The following is a 21,266-nucleotide window of genomic DNA, read 5'->3' on the forward strand; positions in this document are numbered from 1 at the left end:
GTCCGGTCCTTCAGGTCCTGGGGGCTGCGGGTGCAGGGTCTTTTCCAGGCGTCGGGACTTAGGTTTCAGAGAGTCGCGGTCAGGGGAAGCCTCGGGATTCCCTCTGCAGGCGGCGCTGTGGGGGCTCAGGGGGGACAGGTTTTGGTACTCACAGTCGGAGAGTAGTCCGGGGGTCCTCCCTGAGGTGTTGGTTCTCCACCAGCCGAGTCGGGGTCGCCGGGTGCAGTGTTGCAAGTCTCACGCTTCTTGCGGGGAGTTGCAGGGGGTCTTTAAAGCTGCTCCTTGAAACAAAGTTGCAGTCTTTTTGGAGCAGGTCCGCTGTCCTCGGGAGTTTCTGGTCGTCGTCGAAGCAGGGCAGTCCTCAGAGGATTCAGAGGTCGCTGGTCCCTTTGGAAGGCGTCGCTGGAGCAGAGTTCTTTGGAAGGCAGGAGACAGGCCGGTGAGTTTCTGGAGCCAAGGCAGTTGTTGTCTTCTGGTCTTCCTCTGCAGGGGTTTTCAGCTGGGCAGTCCTTCTTCTTGTTGTCGCAGGAATCTAATTTTCTAGGGTTCAGGGTAGCCCTTAAATACTAAATTTAAGGGCGTGTTTAGGTCTGGGGGGTTAGTAGCCAATGGCTACTAGCCCTGAGGGTGGGTACACCCTCTTTGTGTCTCCTCCCAAGGGGAGGGGGTCACAATCCTAACCCTATTGGGGGAATCCTCCATCTGCAAGATGGAGGATTTCTAAAAGTTAGAGTCACCTCAGCTCAGGACACCTTAGGGGCTGTCCTGACTGGCCAGTGACTCCTCCTTGTTATTCTCATTATTTTCTCCGGCCTTGCCGCCAAAAGTGGGGGCCGGGCCGGAGGGGGCGGGCAACTCCACTAGCTGGAGTGTCCTGCGGTGCTGTGACAAAGGGGTGAGCCTTTGAGGCTCACCGCCAGGTGTTACAGCTCCTGCCTGGGGGAGGTGTTAGCATCTCCACCCAGTGCAGGCTTTGTTACTGGCCTCAGAGTGACAAAGGCACTCTCCCCATGGGGCCAGCAACATGTCTCTAGTGTGGCAGGCTGCTGGAACTAGTCAGCCTACACAGATAGTCGGTTAAGTTTCAGGGGGCACCTCTAAGGTGCCCTCTGGGGTGTATTTTGCAATAAAATGTACACTGGCATCAGTGTGCATTTATTGTGCTGAGAAGTTTGATACCAAACTTCCCAGTTTTCAGTGTAGCCATTATGGTGCTGTGGAGTTCGTGTTTGACAAACTCCCAGACCATATACTCTTATGGCTACCCTGCACTTACAATGTCTAAGGTTTTGTTTAGACACTGTAGGGGTACCATGCTCATGCACTGGTACCCTCACCTATGGTATAGTGCACCCTGCCTTAGGGCTGTAAGGCCTGCTAGAGGGGTGACTGACCTATACTTGCATAGGCAGTGAGAGGCTGGCATGGCACCCTGAGGGGAGTGCCATGTCGACTTACTCGTTTTGTTCTCACTAGCACACACAAGCTGGCAAGCAGTGTGTCTGTGCTGAGTGAGAGGTCTCCAGGGTGGCATAAGACATGCTGCAGCCCTTAGAGACCTTCCTTGGCATCAGGGCCCTTGGTACTAGAAGTACCAGTTACAAGGGACTTATCTGGATGCCAGGGTCTGCCAATTGTGGATACAAAAGTACAGGTTAGGGAAAGAACACTGGTGCTGGGGCCTGGTTAGCAGGCCTCAGCACACTTTCAATTGTAAACATAGCATCAGCAAAGGCAAAAAGTCAGGGGGCAACCATGCCAAGGAGGCATTTCCTTACAACTTCATTTCCAGTTACCCAACCATCCAGTGTTTTCACTGAGTAGTCTACAAAATCAACCCAGGTCTGGCTCGAGGATTTTTGAGCCCCCCTGAACCTAATCCTGTACTCCTCAGTGGAGAATCCAAAGCCCTCAATCAGGGTACCCTTCATGAGGTCATAAGATTCTGCATCTTTACCAGAGAGTGTGAGGAGTCTATCCCTACACTTTCCAGTGAACATTTCCCAAAGGAGAGCACCACAGTGAGATTTGTTCACTTTTCTAGTTACACAAGCCCTCTCAAAAGCTGTGAACCATTTGGTGATGTCATCACCATCTTCAAATTTAGTTACAATCCCTTTAGGGATTTTCAACATATCAGGAGAATCTCTGACCCTATTTATGTTGCTGCCACCATTGATGGGTCCTAGGCCCATCTCTTGTCTTTCCCTTTCTATGGCTAGGATCTGTCTTTCCAAAGCCAATCTTTTGGCCATCCTGGCTAACTGGATGTCCTCTTCACTGGAGTTATCCTCAGTGATTTCAGAGAGGTTGGTCCCTCCTGTGAGGGAACCAGCATCTCTGACTATGATTTGTGGAGTCAGGGCTTGAGAGGCCCTGTTCTCCCTAGATAGGACTGGTGGGGGGGAATCACCCTCCAAGTCACTATACTCATCCTCTGTGTTGCCATCCTCAGAGGGGTTGGCTCTTTCAAACTCTGCCAAAAGCTCCTGGAGCTGTAGTTTGGAAGGTCTGGGGCCCATTACTATTTTCTTTAGTGTAGAGAGTGACCTTAGCTCCCTCATCTTAAGATGGAGGTAAGGTGTGGTGTTGAGTTCCACCACATTCATCTCTGCACTAGACATTATGCTTCTAAAAGTTGGAATACTTTTTAAGAATCTAAAACTAGTTCTAGGTTCTAATTCAAACTTTTACCAAACTTTTAAACTCTAAAAGGAAATGCTAACAGGGACTAACACAAGGCCCTAGCAGGACTTTTAAGAATTTAGAAAAATTTCAAATTGCAAAAAATCAATTTCTAATGACAATTTTTGGAATTTGTCGTATGATCAGGTATTGGCTGAGTAGTCCAGCAAATGCAAAGTCTTGTACCCCACCGCTGATCCACCAATGTAGGAGGTTGGCTCTGTATGCACTATTTCAAAGTAAGGAATAGTATGCACAGAGTCCAAGGGTTCCCCTTAGAGGTAAGATAGTGGCAAAAAGAGATAATACTAATGCTCTATTTTGTGGTAGTGTGGTCGAGCAGTAGGCTTATCAAGGGAGTAGTGTTAAGCATTTGTTGTACATACACACAGGCAATAAATGAGGAACACACACTCAGAGACAAATCCAGCCAATAGGTTTTGTTATAGAAAAATATATTTTCTTAGCTTATTTTAAGAACCACAGGTTCAAATTCTACATGTAATATCTCATTTGAAAGGTATTGCAGGTCAGTACTTTAGGAACTTTGAATCATTACATTAGCATGTATACTTTTTACATAAAACACAATAAGCTGTTTTAAAAGTGGACACTGCAATTTTCACAGTTCCTGGGGGAGGTAAGTTTTTGTTAGTTTTCACAGGTAAGTAAGTCACTTACAGGTTTCAGTTTTTGGTCCCAGGTAGCCCACCGTTGGGGGTTCAGAGCAACCCCAAAGTTATCACACCAGCAGCTCAGGGCCGGTCAGGTGCAAAGGTCAAAGAGGTGCCCAAAACACATAGGCTATAATGGAGAGAAGGGGGTGCCCCGGTTCCGGTCTGCCAGCAGGTAAGTACCCGCATCTTCGGAGGGCAGACCAGGGGGGTTTTGTAGGGCACCGGGGGGACACAAGTCCACACAGAAAGTACACCCTCAGCAGCGCGGGGGCGGCCGGGTGCAGGGTGCAAACAAGCATCGGGTTTCCTTTAGTTTTCAATGGGAGACCAAGGGGTCTCTTCAGCGATGCAGGCAGGCAAGGGGGGGGCTCCTCGGGGTAACCACCACCTGGGCAAGGGAGAGGGCCTCCTGGGGGTCACTCCTGCACAGAAGTTCCGTTTCTTTAGGGGCTGGGGGCTGCGGGTGCAGGGTCTTTTCCAGCCGTCGGGAAATGGAGTTCAGACAGTCGCGGTCAGGGGGAGCCTGGGGATTCCCTCTGCAGGCGTCGCTGTGGGGGCTCAGGGGGGACAACTTTGGTTACTCACAGTCGGGGTCGCCGGGTGCAGTGTTGCAAGTCTCACGCTTCTTGCGGGGAGTCGCAGGGGTCTTTAAATCTGCTACTTGAAACAAAGTTGCAGTTCTTTTGGAGCAGTGCCGCTGTCCTCGGGAGTTTCTTGGTCTCTTGGAAGTAGGGCAGTCCTCTGAGGATTCAGAGGTCGCTGGTCCTGGAGAAAGCGTCGCTGGAGCAGGGTTCTTTAGAAGGCAGGAGACGGGCCGGTAGAACTGGGGCCAAAGCAGTTGGTGTCTTCTTTCTTCTTCTGCAGGGGTTTTCAGCTCAGCAGTCTTCTTCTTCTGTAAGTTGCAGGAATCTAAATTCTTAGGTTCAGGGAAGCCCTTAAATACTAAATTTAAGGGCGTGTTTAGGTCTGGGGGGTTAGTAGCCAATGGCTACTAGCCCTGAGGGTGGGTACACCCTCTTTGTGCCTCCTCCCAAGGGGAGGGGGTCACATCCCTAATCCTATTGGGGAATCCTCCATCTGCAAGATGGAGGATTTCTAAAAGTTAGAGTCACTTCAGCTCAGGACACCTTAGGGGCTGTCCTGACTGGCCAGGGACTCCTCCTTGTTATTCTCATTATTTTCTCCGGCCTTGCCGCCAAAAGTGGGGGCCGTGGCCGGAGGGGGCGGGCAACTCCACTAGCTGGAGTGTCCTGCGGTGCTGGCACAAAGGGGTGAGCCTTTGAGGCTCACCGCCAGGTGTGACAGCTCCTGCCTGGGGGAGGTGTTAGCATCTCCACCCAGTGCAGGCTTTGTTACTGGCCTCAGAGTGACAAAGGCACTCTCCCCATGGGGCCAGCAACATGTCTCGGTTGTGGCAGGCTGCTGGAACCAGTCAGCCTACACTGAACAATTGGGTAAAATACAGGGGACATCTCTAAGATGCCCTCTGTGTGCATTTTTTAATAAATCCAACACTGGCATCAGTGTGGGTTTATTATTCTGAGAAGTTTGATACTAAACTTCCCAGTATTCAGTGTAGCCATTATGGAGCTGTGGAGTTCGTTTTTGACAGTCTCCCAGACCATATATTCTTATGGCTACCCTGCACTTACAATGTCTAAGGTTTTGCTTAGACACTGTAGGGGCATAGTGCTCATGCACCTATGCCCTCACCTGTGGTATAGTGCACCCTGCCTTAGGGCTGTAAGGCCTGCTAGAGGGGTGACTTACCTATGCCACAGGCAGTGTGAGGTTGGCATGGCACCCTGAGGGGAGTGCCATGTCGACTTACTCGTTTTGTCCTCACCAGCACGCACAAGCTGGCAAGCAGTGTGTCTGTGCTGAGTGAGGGGTCCCTAGGGTGGCATAAGACATGCTGCAGCCCTTAGAGACCTTCCCTGGCATCAGGGCCCTTGGTACCAGGGGTACCAGTTACAAGGGACTTACCGGGGTGCCAGGGTTGTGCCAATTGTGGAAACAACTGTACATTTTAGGTGAAAGAACACTGGTGCTGGGGCCTGGTTAGCAGGGTCCCAGCACACTTCTCAGTCAAGTCAGCATCAGTATCAGGCAAAAAGTGGGGGGTAACTGCAACAGGGAGCCATTTCTTTACACACTGGTTGACTTGGATGGTTTTGCACATGCATATGAGGCTATCTTCACCTGCACTAATGACTGACACAGAAGCACAGAGTAGCAACAGCATTGTCAGTGTAGAAACTACACAGAATTCCCCACAGCATCAGGAGATGTGGGAGAGAAGAAGAATGTGACTGGCACTGGCACTGGAACTGCTGCTCCTGAAGAACACGTTTAATACTTTTTTTCGTAGTTAATGCTTGCGTCTCCTTTTAAGCAGTTTCAAAGCGGTATAAATAACAAGTGTTACTTTTACCTAAATTAATGATACTCCATTTACTATGCTCAAAAGGCTGTACAGCGGAGGCAGCCTTACTGGGATTTGAACTTGTGATGTGCAGAGCACTGCATATTTTGGTGGTGAGTGTAGGAAGTTGGCTCTGTAATAAATCCAACACTGGCATCAGTGTGCATTTATTGTGCTGAGAAGTTTGATACCAAACTTCCCAGTTTTCTGTGTAGCCATTATGGTGCTGTGGAGTTCGTGTTTGACAGACTCCCAGACCATATACTCTTATGGCTACCCTGCACTTACAATGTCTAAGGTTTTGTTTAGACACTGTAGGGGTACCATGCTCATGCACTGGTACCCTCACCTATGGTATAGTGCACCCTGCCTTAGGGCTGTAAGGCCTGCTAGAGGGGTGACTGACCTATACTTGCATAGGCAGTGAGAGGCTGGCATGGCACCCTGAGGGGAGTGCCATGTCGACTTACTCGTTTTGGTCTCACTAGCACACACAAGCTGGCAAGCAGTGTGTCTGTGCTGAGTGAGAGGTCTCCAGGGTGGCATAAGACATGCTGCAGCCCTTAGAGACCTTCCTTGGCATCAGGGCCCTTGGTACTAGAAGTACCAGTTACAAGGGACTTATCTGGATGCCAGGGTCTGCCAATTGTGGACACAAAAGGTTAGGGAAAGAACACTGGTGCTGGGGCCTGGTTAGCAGGCCTCAGCACACTTTCAATTGTAAACATAGCATCAGCAAAGGCAAAAAGTCAGGGGGCAACCATGCCAAGGAGGCATTTCCTTACAGTGAGTATTTAACTCACACAGCCATCCTGCATCATGTTCATTGCTACTGTCCACTGCCATAGAATTCTCTCCCTCTGTGACTCTGCCCTGCCTGGAGGCTAAAGTGTTGCCTTTGCTACTGCCGGTCCATAACTGTCTCTTCGTGTCTGATGCGCTCAAACACAAAGGGGCAGATTTAAGGAAAGTGGCGCTGCACCCAGTGCAGCACCACTTTCCTTGCGTCCCCTTCCACCACCATGTGTGTGCCGTATTTAAAATACGGCACACCATGGCGCAGGGTAGGGGGCAATAGCGTCATTTTTTATGATGCTATTGATGTATTCTGCAGGAGTAGCGCCAAAATTGTGGTGCTTCTCCTGCAGAGTACATAGGGGCCTAATATAAATAATGGTATGCCCCCTTTTAACGCCTGCTCTGAACCAGCGTTAATAGTGCCCAAAAAAATGGCACTAGGAAATCTTTTAGATTTCCTTGCACCATTTTTTCAGCACCCCTAACGGGGGAAAGCCCCCCTTGCATACATTATGCCTGAAGCAGGCATAACGTGGCGTAAGAGTTTACAAATTGGCGCAATTTACACTTTAGCGCCACCTTAGGATTAAAAAAATGATGCTATGGCGGCGCTAAGGTGGTGATAGGGGCTCTTAAATCAGTCCTTAAATGCTTGTATTGCCCCATGCTATCTGTCCCTTCACTCTCTTGGAAATGTGTCACTTTTTAATCTTCTTTCCCATACACTTCCTAGGAGGTTTGTCATCTAGACTACACCAACGCACCGCTTTTACAGCAAACAAGAGTAGCGACAGGACTGAAAAAACAGCTTGTCAAACATGTGTGTACCTCTTTTTGTGGTAACAAATAAGAGGAAGCACGTGCTTGCTTGCTTAACTCATAATAAACCAATTGTCCGGACTATGCACATTGATAAAGAAAAGTTAGCCCAACGCTGGACCCAGAACTTGCAAAAAAACATAACCATCTGTCAAAACAAGCAGATCATTTTCCACTGGTAATGGAAACTCAGTAGCTGCTAGTAATTAAACATGACAGGATATGAGGTTTATAGCCAGCGGCTGCTGCAAATATTTTTGTAGTAGAGAAAAATTATCATACTTGGGCAAATAGAAGTGAATGCAAACATGATTCACAACCACAAGCAAGACAGGTGATGAGGGAAACAGTTTGATCTGCAAATATTTTCAACCCCATAATAGATAGGGTAGAGTAAATACTGAGCTTGGCTAAGATATGCATATGCAGGTAGTAAGTGATCCACCAGTGCATGTTTTGAATGTCAAAATTTGAGCAGCACATTACACTGCAATTTAAATCACCTACACATAATTAACTGTAACTTGATGTATGTTGTACCATTTTCACATACATCAGCATGAGAAGGTTGTACATAAACAGTGCAGGGAGAAATTAAGTAGAGACCCTGCTTTACACTTACTAAGCATAGCGTAAGGCACATCCTCATGCCCCTTCTCGTAGAATGCGACTGGGGTGAGATATCCATTTCTACTTACCTAAACATTTCTGACAACTCCACCGTTGCCAACCAGAAACTATACGAGTTTGCATAGTAATTGCAGGTTCCCCGACCATGACATTCAATAAATGGAGCTGAGCGGAATTCCTCGAGGCAGGACCCTGGTGATGCTAAGGCTTGTCCAGACCCCTCTGCGCCTGCACTGGTGTGCTGGAATTAGTAAATGAAAAATATAAAAAGACAGACCTGAAAATCAAGACGTTTTCAAAAGGTGCTAAGTACGGAGCAAAAATCTGATATTTTATTTGTAAAGTACTAACACAATTTGAGAATCTACAGCAATACACATTATGTGCTGGACTAAGTAAGTCACAGTTGTAGTCAATAGTAGGCATGTGATACACAGGGTGAAAGCGACTGGAAGCACTGATACATACCATCATGAAGGAGTAACCAATCCAGAGCGAGCTCCACCCCTGGGGGCAGGATGGGATTTGGATGGTCTGACTGTGTATGGCTATCACCATGGCAGGGGCCTCACACACCGCACACCTGGGTCAGAGAAAGGGAACACCAAGAAGAGAAGACAGTCAAACAATGATAACCTAGAAGTATCACCTCACTTTAAGAAACTCTTTGGAAACAATAGAGTGCTTTGAGATAAGAAATCAGTGTGGCATTGTGGCATAGCAACGTGGATGGCTCACTGACTTCCAAGGGGCTCCCAATAGCCATCCAAACATTTGTGACACATGCTGAAAGTCCAGGGTACTAGGAGGGAGCAGAAAGGCAAGGTGTTGGGGAAAGCTCACCAGGTTCACTTTATCCACAGCCAGAACTATTCACTAAGGTTTGTACCACAAACAATAAAAAGCTCAAAGAACAATGTAAAGGAAAGCAGGTTTCTAATCGAAATGGGGATGGCTTAATCTGTACGGCTTACAAGCCATGATGCTTCAATGCAGCCTTTGAAATGTTTCTGCTACAAGGGAACGCTACTCTTATCCCCTTTCGAAGTGACTCCCTCATCCCATGCAATGTTGCTTTCTCGTTCCCTGCAATGTTTTAATCTCTGTCTCTTTTCCTGTGCAGTCTCTCTTAATCCCATGATATCTCATTTATGATATGTCCTTTATCATCCACTACAGTGTCTCCCTTGTTCATACTGTCCAAGGTCTTTCACATACACCAAGCAACGTCTGTTGTGTTACATGTAAAATTTATTTTTACCTGCCATTGCCCTCTGATATTCCTGCAATATCCCAAAACTTTGCTCTAAAACAAATTACTTACCTTCAGTAGTGCTATTTTTGGTGGATACTCTATCTAACTACTGATTTCTCATCTTGTGAATATCCCCAGGTGCCAGACTGGATCTGGAACTTCAAAAGCAGTGCTCCTGCACTCCATTAGGTAATGTCGTGCAAATCAGCACAGACTTTGTTCCTTCCCAAAAGTGACAAATGGAGGTACATTCAAGTGCCACCCATGCATACTGATGTCAGTTTCTGTCGGTTTGTTCAAGCCCGCAGACCCGGAGTACATCAGAAAATTGGAAGGTTTAGTGTGTAATTCCTAAATTGGGACCTTTTTAAACGAAAAGAGGAGAACATTCCCCAGAACGGGAGCTGGCAGGCTGGTGTGAAACCTGCAGTCAAATATAGTATCCACGAGAGGGAACATTTCTGAATATAACTTGTTTTTCTGATGGATATTTCTAACTGCAGATTCCTAACCTTGTGAATAATTACCAAAGCAGTACCTCCCAAGGTGGTGAATCTGTGGATCAGATCAAAAACTCTGGCAGGACCAAACAGTCAAAATGCACATCTCAACAGGCTTGACTAGCAAGACAATAGTGCTTCATTAATGTGTGCACTTAGCAGCCTTATAGATATCCAGGGCAGGCACCACTGCACTGGTAGCAGCATTGGCTAAGTTGGAATGTGCCTTCTGGAGGCTGCTCCTTAGCCAACATGTAGCAGATCTTAATATAGAGGACTATCAATCTTGAGATGGTCCACTTCTGCACTGTCTTGTCTTTCTTTCCTTTCAAGATCCCACAAAGAGCTGATTGTACACACTATGGTCTCTGGTATGATCAATGTAGAAATTAAGCTCTCTTTTGACATACTATCAATTAAGTTTCTCCTCCTCTTTAGAGGAGTGAGGCAAAGCAAAGAATGTTGGAATAGTGATAAGTTTATATGACATGAAAAGGTGTCACTACCTTTGGCAAGAAGACAACTCAGGTTCTCAACACTAGTTTGTCTGAAAAAAAGTTGGTATAACGTAGATGGAGGGAGAGAGCCTGAAGCCCACTCACATGATGAGCTAAGGGTATGCCGACCAGTAAGACTGTTTTTAAGATCAACAGGCGTTACTGACAACTGTGCACTGGCTCAAAAGGAGTAGGCATTATGAAAGTGAAATCCAAATTTTAGTTCCACTGTTTGGGCAGAAACATATGTTGTATAAACCTTTAACAAAACTCATCACAGTATGCGATTTGAACAAGGATGGCTGATTCGGCAAACGTAAGGTGGCTGAAAAGGCCGACAAGTAACTTCTAACACTACTCTCTGCAAGCCCTTGCTATGGATAAAGCTAAAAGAAACAACAAAAAATCTGACAGTTTGGCCTGCTATGGGTCCATCTGGCAGGTGCTGCACCAAGCTACAAACCTATCCCAGTGCATAGCGTACACCGATTTTCGTGGAAGGGAGCTTGGCTGCCATGATCACATCAATGACTTTAGAAGGAAGGTCAAAGGAGTCAATCTCCATCCATGATAATGCAGATTGCCCAGACCCAGGTCCAAGATCCTGCCCAGTTGCTGCGACAGAGGGTCCTCTCGAAACACCACCCTGATCGGAGGACAGATGTTAAAGCCCAGCATTTCCAGGTGCCACACTCTCCTAGCCTAATCTAGAGCCAAGATGACTTGGGCATGGCCGTTCCTTATCTTCTTCAGAACTAGGGACAGGAGAGGCAGAGAAAGGAAAGGAGCAGGAGTCCCGTGCTCCACTCTCAGCAGAATGCTTCTCTGAGAGACAGTTTTCTTGGAAACTCCATGTTCTCGGTAGAAGAAAATAGATAGAGTCAGGGTTCTCCCCACTGTTGCAAGAATTCATGCACCAACTCAGAGTGCAACTGCCATTCATGATGCAACAGCCATTGCCGACTGAGTTTATCCTTCCTAGTGTTCAAAGATCCTGCCAATTGGTTTACAACCAAGGTGATGCCCTGACGACTCAGCCAGTTCCAGACATATAAAGCTTTCTGGCACAGGATTCAGGACCTCATCAGGACCTGTTTGCTGTAGTACCAGATGGCAGTGGTGTTGTCTGTGAGAACCTCCAACAGCCTCACCTTAATGGGTGGCACAAAGGCCTTAAATGCCAACCCTACGCACCCACAACTCCAGCTAGTTGATGTAGGGGTATGTCTCTGCCCGAGACCAGAGTCCTCAGATCTCCACCTCTTTCAGATGACCTCCTCAACCCAGCAGTGACACGTCTGTCACCAAAGTCAGCTTTGGATGGGGTAGGGAGAGGGATTAGCTTCTGGTCCAAGTGCAGTCAAGCAACCACCATGGCAGATCTTTTGCAGTCTCCTCCAAAACATGAATAGAGTCTGACAGGTACCTTGGTGCAGGGCCAACTGAGACTTCAGATCCCACTGCACAGACTGTATATGCCATCTGGCATGGGTGATAACCATGATGCAGCAGGACAGTAGGCCAAGAAGTCTCTGAGCCATCCTCACAGTGCAGAGGCTGAAGAATTGGTAACACTGCCGGAATTTTGAGACTCTGCTCTGAAGGGAAAGCCTGGACCAGAAGCCTTTGCGAAGGACCCAGTTGTGACTTCAGCACATTAACAATGAACCCCAATGATGTCAAATGTTTTTGCCATGATCTTGAGAAGGTCTACGACTCCCTGTAGCAAGCCCACCTTTAAAGCCAGTCGTTGAAGGTTGGGGAAGATGGGTATACTTAACCTCTGAAAATGCGTTGTGACCAGCGCTATCAGTTTTATGAACACCCGAGGAGCACTGGTGAGGCCGAAGGGGAGCACTGTAAACTCGAAATGATTGTGTCCTACTGTGAAGTGCAGGAGGTACCTGTTGGCCTGAAGGACAGGCACATGAAAATAAGTGTGCAGGCCCAACACCTGCAGAAGAGACAGAACCTGTGCCAGCATGAGCATCATAATTTTCTCTTTGCAGGAAGGCGTTTAGAGCGCAAAGATCAACAAAAGGACTCAGCACAAGGAAGTAGAGGGAATAACATCCAGTTCTGCTGTTCTCTCTATGGCACCTTTGGTCAAAAGAGCCTGCATCTCCTGATGCAAAACAGACAGCTGGTCTTCTGAAAGCCACACTGAAGTTGGCTCTGTATGCACTATTTCAAAGTAGGGAATAGTATGCACAGAGTCCAAGGGTTCCCCTTAGAGGTAAGATAGTGGCAAAAAGAGATAATACTAATGCTCTATTTTGTGGTAGTGTGGTCGAGCAGTAGGCTTATCAAAGGAGTAGTGTTAAGCATTTGTTGTACACACACAGGCAATAAATGAGGAACACACACTCAGAGACAATTCCAGGCCAATAGGTTTTTGTAAAGAAAAATATATTTTCTTAGTTTATTTTAAGAACCACAGGTTCAAGATTTACATGTAATACTTCAAATGAAAGGTATTGCAGGTAGGTACTTTAGGAACTTTGAATTAGCAAAATAGCATATACAGTTTTCACATAAAAGACATATAGCTATTTTAAAACAAGACACTGCAATTTTCAACAGTTCCTGGGGGGAGTAAGAGTTTGTTAGTTTTTGCAGTTAAGTAAACCACCTACGGGGTTCAAGTTTGGGTCCAAGGTAGCCCACCGTTGGGGGTTCACAGCAACCCCAAAGTTACCACACCAGCAGCTCAGGGCCGGTCAGGTGCAGAGGTCAAAGTGGTGCCCAAAACGCATAGGCTTCAATGGAGAAGGGGGTGCCCCGGTTCCAGTCTACCAGCAGGTGAGTACCCGCGTCTTCGGAGGGCAGACCAGGGGGGTTTTGTAGAGCACCGGGGGGGACACAAGTCCACACAGAAAGTACACCCTCAGCGGCACGGGGCGGCCGGGTGCAGAGTGCAAACAAGTGTCGGCTTTTCAATAGGTTTCAATGGGAGACCAAGGGGTCTCTTCAGCGATGCAGGCAGGCAAGGGGGGGGGGGCTCCTCGGGGTAGCCACCACCTGGACAAGGGAGAGGGCCTCCTGGGGGTCACTCCTGCACTGGAGTTCGGATCCTTCAGGTCCTGGGGGCTGCGGGTGCAGAGTCGTTACCAGGCGTCGGATCTTAGAAGCAGGCAGTCGCGGTCAGGGGGAGCCTCGGGATTCCCTCTGCAGGCGTGACTGTGGGGGTTCAGGGGGGGGGCAACTCTGGCTACTCACGGTCTTGCAGTCGCCGGGGAGTCCTCCCTGAAGTGATTGTTCTCCACAAGTCGAGCAGGGGGCGTCGGGTGCAGAGTGTCAAGTCTCACGCTTCAGGCGGGAAACGCAAGTTGTTTCAAAGTTGTTTCTTTGTTTCAAAGTTGCAGTCTTTGGTGAACAGGGCCGCTGTCCTCGGTAGTTCTTGGTCCTTCTAGATGCAGGGCAGTCCTCTGAGGCTTCAGAGGTCGCTGGTCCCTGGGGAAACCATCGCTGGAGCAGTGTCTTTAGAAGTGGGGAGACAGGCCGATAGAGCTGGGGCCAAAGCAGTTGGTGTCTCCGTCTTCTCTGCAGGGTTTTTCCGCTTAGCAGTCCTCTTCTTCTTAGGTCGCAGGAATCTGAGTTCCTAGGTTCTGGGGAGCCCTTAAATACTAAATTTAAGAGCGTGTTTTAGGTCTGGGGGGTTAGTAGCCAATGGCTACTAGCCCTGAGGGTGGGTACACCCTCTTTGTGCCTCCTCCCTGAGGGGAGGGGGCACAGCCCTAATCCTATTGGGGGAATCCTCCATCTGCAAGATGGAGGATTTCTAAAAGTTAGAGTCACCTCAGCTCAGGACACCTTAGGGGCTGTCCTGACTGGCCAGTGACTCCTCCTTGTTTTTCTCATTATCTCCTCCGGCCTTGCCGCCAAAAGTGGGGCCGTGGCCGGAGGGGGCGGGCAACTCCACTAGCTGGAGTGCCCTGGGGTGCTGTAACAAAGGGGGTCAGCCTTTGAGGCTCACCGCCAGGTGTTATAGTTCCTGCAGGGGGAGGTGTGAAGCACCTCCACCCAGTACAGGCTTTGTTACTAGCCACAGAGTGACAAAGGCACTCTCCCCATGTGGCCAGCAACATGTCTGGTGTGTGGCAGGCTGCTAAAACTAGTCAGCCTACACGGATAGTCGGTTAAGGTTTCAGGGGGCACCTCTAAGGTGCCCTCTGGGGTGTATGTTACAATAAAATGTACACTGGCATCAGTGTGCATTTATTGTGCTGAGAAGTTTGATACCAAACTTCACAGTTTTCAGTGTAGCCATTATGGTGCTGTGGAGTTCGTGCATGACAGACTCCCAGACCATATACCCTTATGGCTACCCTGCACTTACAATGTCTAAGGTTTTGCTTAGACACTGTAGGGGCATAGTGCTCATGCACTTATGCCCTCACCTATGGTATAGTGCACCCTGACTTAGGACTGTAAGGCCTGCTAGAGGGGTGACTTATCTATACTACATAGGCAGTGTGAGGTTGGCATGGCACCCTGAGGGGAGTGCCATGTCGACTTAGTCATTTTGTCCTCACTAGCACACACAAGCTGGCAAGCAGTGTGTCTGTGCTGAGTGCGGGGTCCCCAGGGTGGCATAAGATATGCTGCAGCCCTTAGAGACCTTCCCTGGCATCAGGGCCCTTGGTACCAGGGGTACCAGTTACAAGGGACTTACCTGGATGCCAGGGTGTGCCAATTGTGGAAACAAAAGTACAGGTTAGGGAAAGAACACTGGCGCTGGGGCCTGGTTAGCAGGCCTCAGCACACTTTCAAATCAAAACTTAGCATCAGCAAAGGCAAAAAGTCAGGGGGTAACCATGCCAAGGAGGCATTTCCTTACAAAAAGGAATGGCAGGGCATATCCCCATTGGACAATTTAGAGGAAGAGACAGATCCTTCCTCCCACAAAATAGCTGTCTTCCCATAAGGGAGTACTAAAGAGTTTTGAGGTTTTAGCTGGAGTGGCAGAGACTTAGACATGCCACTCCACTACCAGGTGAAGTATCCAGTCCTCTAGCATCTTGCAGGTCCATATACCAGTTGTCTTCATCAACTCATCCACGTTATCATCCCTACATGGCCAACTCTAGTTGGAGACCACATGGGGTATCGGTGGCAGTGTAAATGTCTAAGGGACTGCACAGATTCTGGTGCTGAAACCAAAGTCGGCATCAACTCCAGTGTAGAATCCAAAGTAACTTATCAGGGCACAGATGGTATTGAGGACGAATCCAGCAGTGGTAACCTGACCGGAGGCCCCTGCTGATCCTTGTGGCCCCAAAGCGTATCACAGAGAGCCAGAAGTGTGCCAAAAATGTGCAGCATGGCCTCACTATGGGCTTTGATCTGCAGTGACATTACAGACGGCCCCAGAAAGTAGGGGTGCACAGGTCTTGAATCAGCTCCTCTGTTGAACAGGAGCAAGACTGAGCGGCACAGTGATGCCATCATGCCCTCTCTGATGATCGAGAGTGGTAGGAAGGGGCTGAGTCTTGCTTGTACTTCTTATTTTTTTTCTTGGACCTGAACGTATCCAAAGACTTTTACCGTGATGAAGACCTGTTGAGGGTACGACTTTGTAAGCAGGAGTAACTTCATACTTTTGACTTCAACTAGGAGTGGGACTTGCATGGAGTCTTGCAGTGTTTCACTACTAAAGCTTTGCCTTGCATTCTTAGATGCCTCTGTGTTCGTTTGGGCTCAGTCCTCGCATGCCTTGGAGTTGTGTTCCGAACCAAAACACCAGAGTCAAACCGAACTGTCATAGACATATGTTTGCAACAGTCCTACAAGGTTTAAACCCTGAAGTTTTTGGGGGTGACATGCTCCCTTGCACAGTGATAGAAACTGAGAAAACAAATGTCAGGGAGACAAATTGCTTTATGAATGGCAGCTATACGTAGCTTTGTTTGTCACTTCTCGGGTGGAACAAAGTCAGTGCAGAGTCACAAGGAGCCACTTACCAGAGCACAGATGCACTGCTTTTTTCGTTTCTAGAGCTAGTCTGGTGCTTGGGGATATTCCAAAGGTGAGGAATTAGTGGTTGTAAGTATCCATCAGAATGTCACTTTCATATCCCGCAATACCACTCTCTCAAAGCATGATTCTCATATATTTTTTTATGTGCAGAGTTCTCTGCAGTCATAAAGCTACTACATGTAAAACTACACACATAGTTTGTGAATAGAAAAAAATAGTAAAGTTACACTACAAGTGGAAGTTTACCTTTGTGAATAAGACCCAGTATTACCTCTTCCTGTCTAAGAGGGCTTCTGAGACACCCCTTTCTTTGATGCACCCTATGTTAGGTCAACCATGCCTCTTCCCAGTTATGAAACCACCCAGCACCACATGAGGGCTCTCAACCTTTGAGCAGCTACGCCTACCCCAATGGTCGCCCTTCCCAGAGAACTGAAAAAGTACAAATTTAAGGACACCCTCAGCACTAAAGAAGTCAGAGTCACCACCAGCCGACCACCTCCTTCATAATTCAAGACAGCTCTAAACGACCACCTTCTGAAAGCCAAGCCCTTAGTAACTAGCTACTGACCTGCACACCCCCTAGACTACCAGCTTGAATTTGTAAACATGTTGTACATACTTGCTTGAAAAAATCTACATAGTATAATTGTTTTTTAATGTTTTTTTGTTGTTCCTAGCAGCGAGATGCCTGCATTGATGAACAAGCGCTTAATAGAATCCCATTCAAGCTTTATGTTGTTGGATTACAGCCCAATCAAAAGTTTCCACCTAAACTATGAAGCACGCCTTAGGTACTGCATTTACGTTTTGTAAGGCACTCCCAGCGGAAGGTCTGTTGGAATATCTCAATAAATAAATAAAGGAATAAATAAATAACCCAACAGAGTGTAACTACTGTACCACAAAATGTCTTCTGTTTCGTACCTTGCTTATCCCAGTACGCAAGCAAGACAGCTCAGTGAGTTAAGCGCTCAGTGATGAAATGTATGTGTAAATTACAGTTTACGGATGTGGTCCATATACTTAACTAATTGATGACACTCCCTGCAACTGACCCTGTATCCTTTGCTTTGCTCCTTTATTTGACCTGCAATGTTCCCATTCTTTGAAATGCCTTTGTATTATTCCCTGAAGTACTATGGCTTCCCTTTGAGGTTCCAGATTACTGAACAATGTGGAATTCCAGGTGCAGTACAAACTGTTTTTTGATCCCCGGACTCTCTTGTATGCTGTCCCACCACCAGGAAGTTTAACTTTTGTCCTAGAATCAACGCCCACACAGTAGATGAATTCACAGGAAAATTGTTAACCAAGGACACCCATTGCTAGCGTCAATAATTCAAAAGCACAGCACAGTGCCATTTTCATTTTAATTTGTTTGACAAACGATAAACTATCCCAGAGGTTCAATAATCCTAGACATATTTCACTCCTTTTTTAGGTTTGATAGTGAAGAGCGAAGTGTGGCTTGTACTTATCCTCAATGCTGTGGTAAATACAAGAAAACAGTTTCAGCTCAAATTATTTAATGGTGTCATAATACTGAATATTAACCGTAAAATCATATTCCTGTTCAATTGAAAACACACCCATATAAAATACAATCTATGCTAATTTACCCCCTTGAAAATATGATAATTAGGCACTTACAACAGCTGTGCAAGAGGCCTAATGGATGGGCAAAATCTGGATCATTTCATACAAAAATTTAAGATCATTATCAAATGACATAAAAGAAAAAGGTGTAAAAACAAAGGAGGAAGGGCAAATTAGGTGGAAACTAGCCAGCTCATCTTAAAGTAAGCGTGGTAAATACTGTTAGAGTGATGGGCATCTTTCAAAAGCCTGCCCCTAAAAGAGAACAGAGGCCAGTGTTGTGGCCTCAACAACACTTCACATGGAGCTTTTCTCACAGATCCAACACAGGGCAAGTAAGTCATACACTGGGCTATAAAGTCGCTATTTACTGTACTGGCAACTAAGAGACATCAATCAACTACATCAAATCAATTTGAGAGACCAGATTTACAATGCCCTTGCACCTCCTTGTGCCACATTAGCGGTATTTTTTTTACACTAATGTGACGTTAGGTAGGCATTTCTGACGTACCATATTTACAAAGTGGAGCAACGCTAGCATTGCGCCACTTTGTAACCCCTTGCGCCACATTATACCTGTGCCAGGCATAATGTATGCAAGGGGGCGTTCCTCCGGGGAGGCCACAAAAAATGGTGCAGTGAAATCTACAAGATTTGTAACTACAACGCTACCATGGTGATGTTAGGGGGACTAAGAGCGGTGCAAAAAAAAGTGGCACATCAGGACTGATGCGCCCCTTTCTTGTAGATCTGGCCCAAACTACTTAAGACAGACACCTGGTCAACAAGACAGCACTCACCGACTGATGAAAGGCTGGATGTTTTTCCCATTCAGTGGCTCCATGCTATGCGGCATTGGCTCCGGTGTAGACAGCCAATAGGAATAATCATTCCGTGAAGCAAAATTGCACACATTATTAATGTTGCAGAACATAAAGGGCATGGTGCTGAAGCGGCGGAGACAACTGCCTGCTGTACCTATGGGGAAAAAACACAAAAGAAATCTTTAAGAGAGAAAAACTGTGCTTCAACCAAGTATTAACTCTGCAGCAATAACCCTCATGTTTTTCAGTTGAGTTCATCAGCACTTTCTCCTGAGGCTCACAGCAATGACTTACAGAAGTTGTGAGAGAATGAGGCAGACTATGCAGGCAGCCTTAGAAAACACAGCAAATTAAAGTCCTACACATGTCCTTCATCTTGAATAAGGATATTCAACACTGAAATAGCAAGAAGTTGGGTGCCTCTCTCCCTCCCTCGTGTTCATGCCCCTAACGCTGCCCATTAAATATGCACCTCCAAAGAACCCCCAGTGCCAGGGCTTCCCAGCAGCAAAGGACTAGAAGCAAGGCAGTCCAAAGAGAACTAGTGGGCCAGAACCCTTTTTCCAAGTCACACTCTAACCATCGCTAAAGCAGATATACAGTACTAGGGGTCAGTGTCCCAGTTAACACATGCAGCATAAAGAGCTGTCTTCCAATAATGTAAAAAACATAATTTGCACATGATAATCACAATAAACGAAGCAATTCTTTATAGGACGAAAGAAAATGGAGAGCCAGCAACAACACCATTGACAGTACTGCCTACAAGACTGCACTCAGAAGCTATAATCAGCAAATTAGAGACATCAAGAAAAAAGCACTAGTGGTCCGCTTTGAAAGGATCTCCAACAGCTGCAAGGAGATCTTCTCAGTCATTAAGGATTTCCACTCGCCCTCAGCCACTGTCACCAACATTGCTGCCTCCCAGCAACTCTGGTACAACCTACACAACTTCTTTAACAGCAAAATCGCAAACATCTACAACAACTTTGCACACAAAACCCAGAGAACTCACTGTTAAACTATCCACCACCAACCAAGACGCCCACTTCACCGAATGGACAACCCTCACCAGAAACGACACAGCAGCAATCATGTGGACCATCCACTCAGAGGCCCCAACAGATCAATGCCCCACCACATCTACAACCTGGAAACATCACCAATGACTACCACCCTGACCCACATCATCAACACCTTTATCACATCCAAATCTTTCCAGGATGAATGGGGTGTTGCAGAAATCAACTCCCTCCTCAAGAAGCCCGCAGCCAACCCAAATCAACTGAGCAACTTCTGGCCCATCTTCATGGTTCCCTATCTAGCAAAAGTGATTGTGAAAGCCATCAACAAGCAACTCATGACCCTCCTCGAACTTCACCATCTTCTAGACAACATTCAATCAGGATTCAGAAAGAACCACAGCACCAAAAAAGCACTCATCATGGCCACTAATGACATTCTAATAGTCCTGGACTGAGGAGAAACAACAGCCCTCACCCTGCTCGATCTTCCTGCAGCCTTTGACACGGTCTCCCATAGCAACATCATCAGAAGTCTCCACGAGATTGACATACAAGAATCTACTCTCAAAAAGGCCAGGTTGCCACCTTCACATCAGAGACCAAGAAAGTGATATGTGGAGTCCCACAGGGATCACCCCTCAGCCCAACCCTTTTCAATATATACATGACGTCGCTTGCCAACAACCAATCACAAGACGTCACAGTCATCTCCTAAACCGATGACACCTAACTCATCCTCTTCCTGATGATAACATAACACGACACACACCACACACAGCACCACAACACAATCACAACACACCACCACAACACAACACAAAACTACACAACACATAACACAACGTAGTTCTAACACCTATCTCTCTACTCTGTTTGAAGAAGACAACAAACATATGACCCGATGTCTGAGCTAATTCCTTGTACCACTGGCCTAAAATGTGATGGAGTTATGTATGGTCGAGCACAGAACATGTATATGATCCAATTTGTGTTCTTTTTTCCCTTTATTTCGATCGTACTGTTATCTGATACTGATTGTTATTATTTTGAAATGGCAATAAAGAAATCTAAAAAAAAAGATAAGAAACGTTTATTTCCAATGCTCTGACAGTCATATACGCTATTGTTACAAGACAACACTGCATTCAGTGTCCCCATGCAAGTTATTGTTTTTGTCTCATGACTAATCATACTTTTTTAATGGCTTCTGCTTAGAAACTACCATATTCTGTACACTTGCTACATATGTAGGGCAAACTATCCTTATGAGAGACGTGAATACATTTTATTAATCTGTATCAAGCGTAACTTATTTACATTAGTACTGTATATTGGTACTACACATAATGATAATTTCTTGAAATTAGTTACTTTTTTACAAGGATACTCCAATAGAACACTACCTATCTGATAGATATTTATGGCAATGGTCTAAATGGTCATACGTAAAGGAATGTCTGCATGTTATCATCCAAAACGGAGACTTATGTCCCTATATTAACGTATACATTCAGGGACAGGGGTAAATGGGTATAGCATGAATATTGTTG

General features: G+C 46.7%; 1 protein-coding gene across 1 annotated transcript in view; it reads right to left on the reverse strand.

The window, feature by feature from the left end:
- The window catches only part of COL4A5 (collagen type IV alpha 5 chain), a 1,021,631-nt gene that overhangs the window by 58,915 nt on the left and 941,450 nt on the right, over positions 1-21,266 (reverse strand). The window contains exons 48-50 of the mRNA XM_069211570.1: positions 18,668-18,845; positions 8,503-8,617; positions 8,103-8,275 (exon numbers count right to left, since the gene is read on the reverse strand). Of these exons, the coding sequence (XP_069067671.1) occupies positions 8,103-8,275; positions 8,503-8,617; positions 18,668-18,845 (466 nt within the window). The remainder of the gene's footprint in view (positions 1-8,102; positions 8,276-8,502; positions 8,618-18,667; positions 18,846-21,266) is intronic.

Source organism: Pleurodeles waltl, chromosome 2_1 (assembly GCF_031143425.1).
Source record: "Pleurodeles waltl isolate 20211129_DDA chromosome 2_1, aPleWal1.hap1.20221129, whole genome shotgun sequence".
NCBI classification, from domain to species: domain Eukaryota; kingdom Metazoa; phylum Chordata; class Amphibia; order Caudata; family Salamandridae; genus Pleurodeles; species Pleurodeles waltl.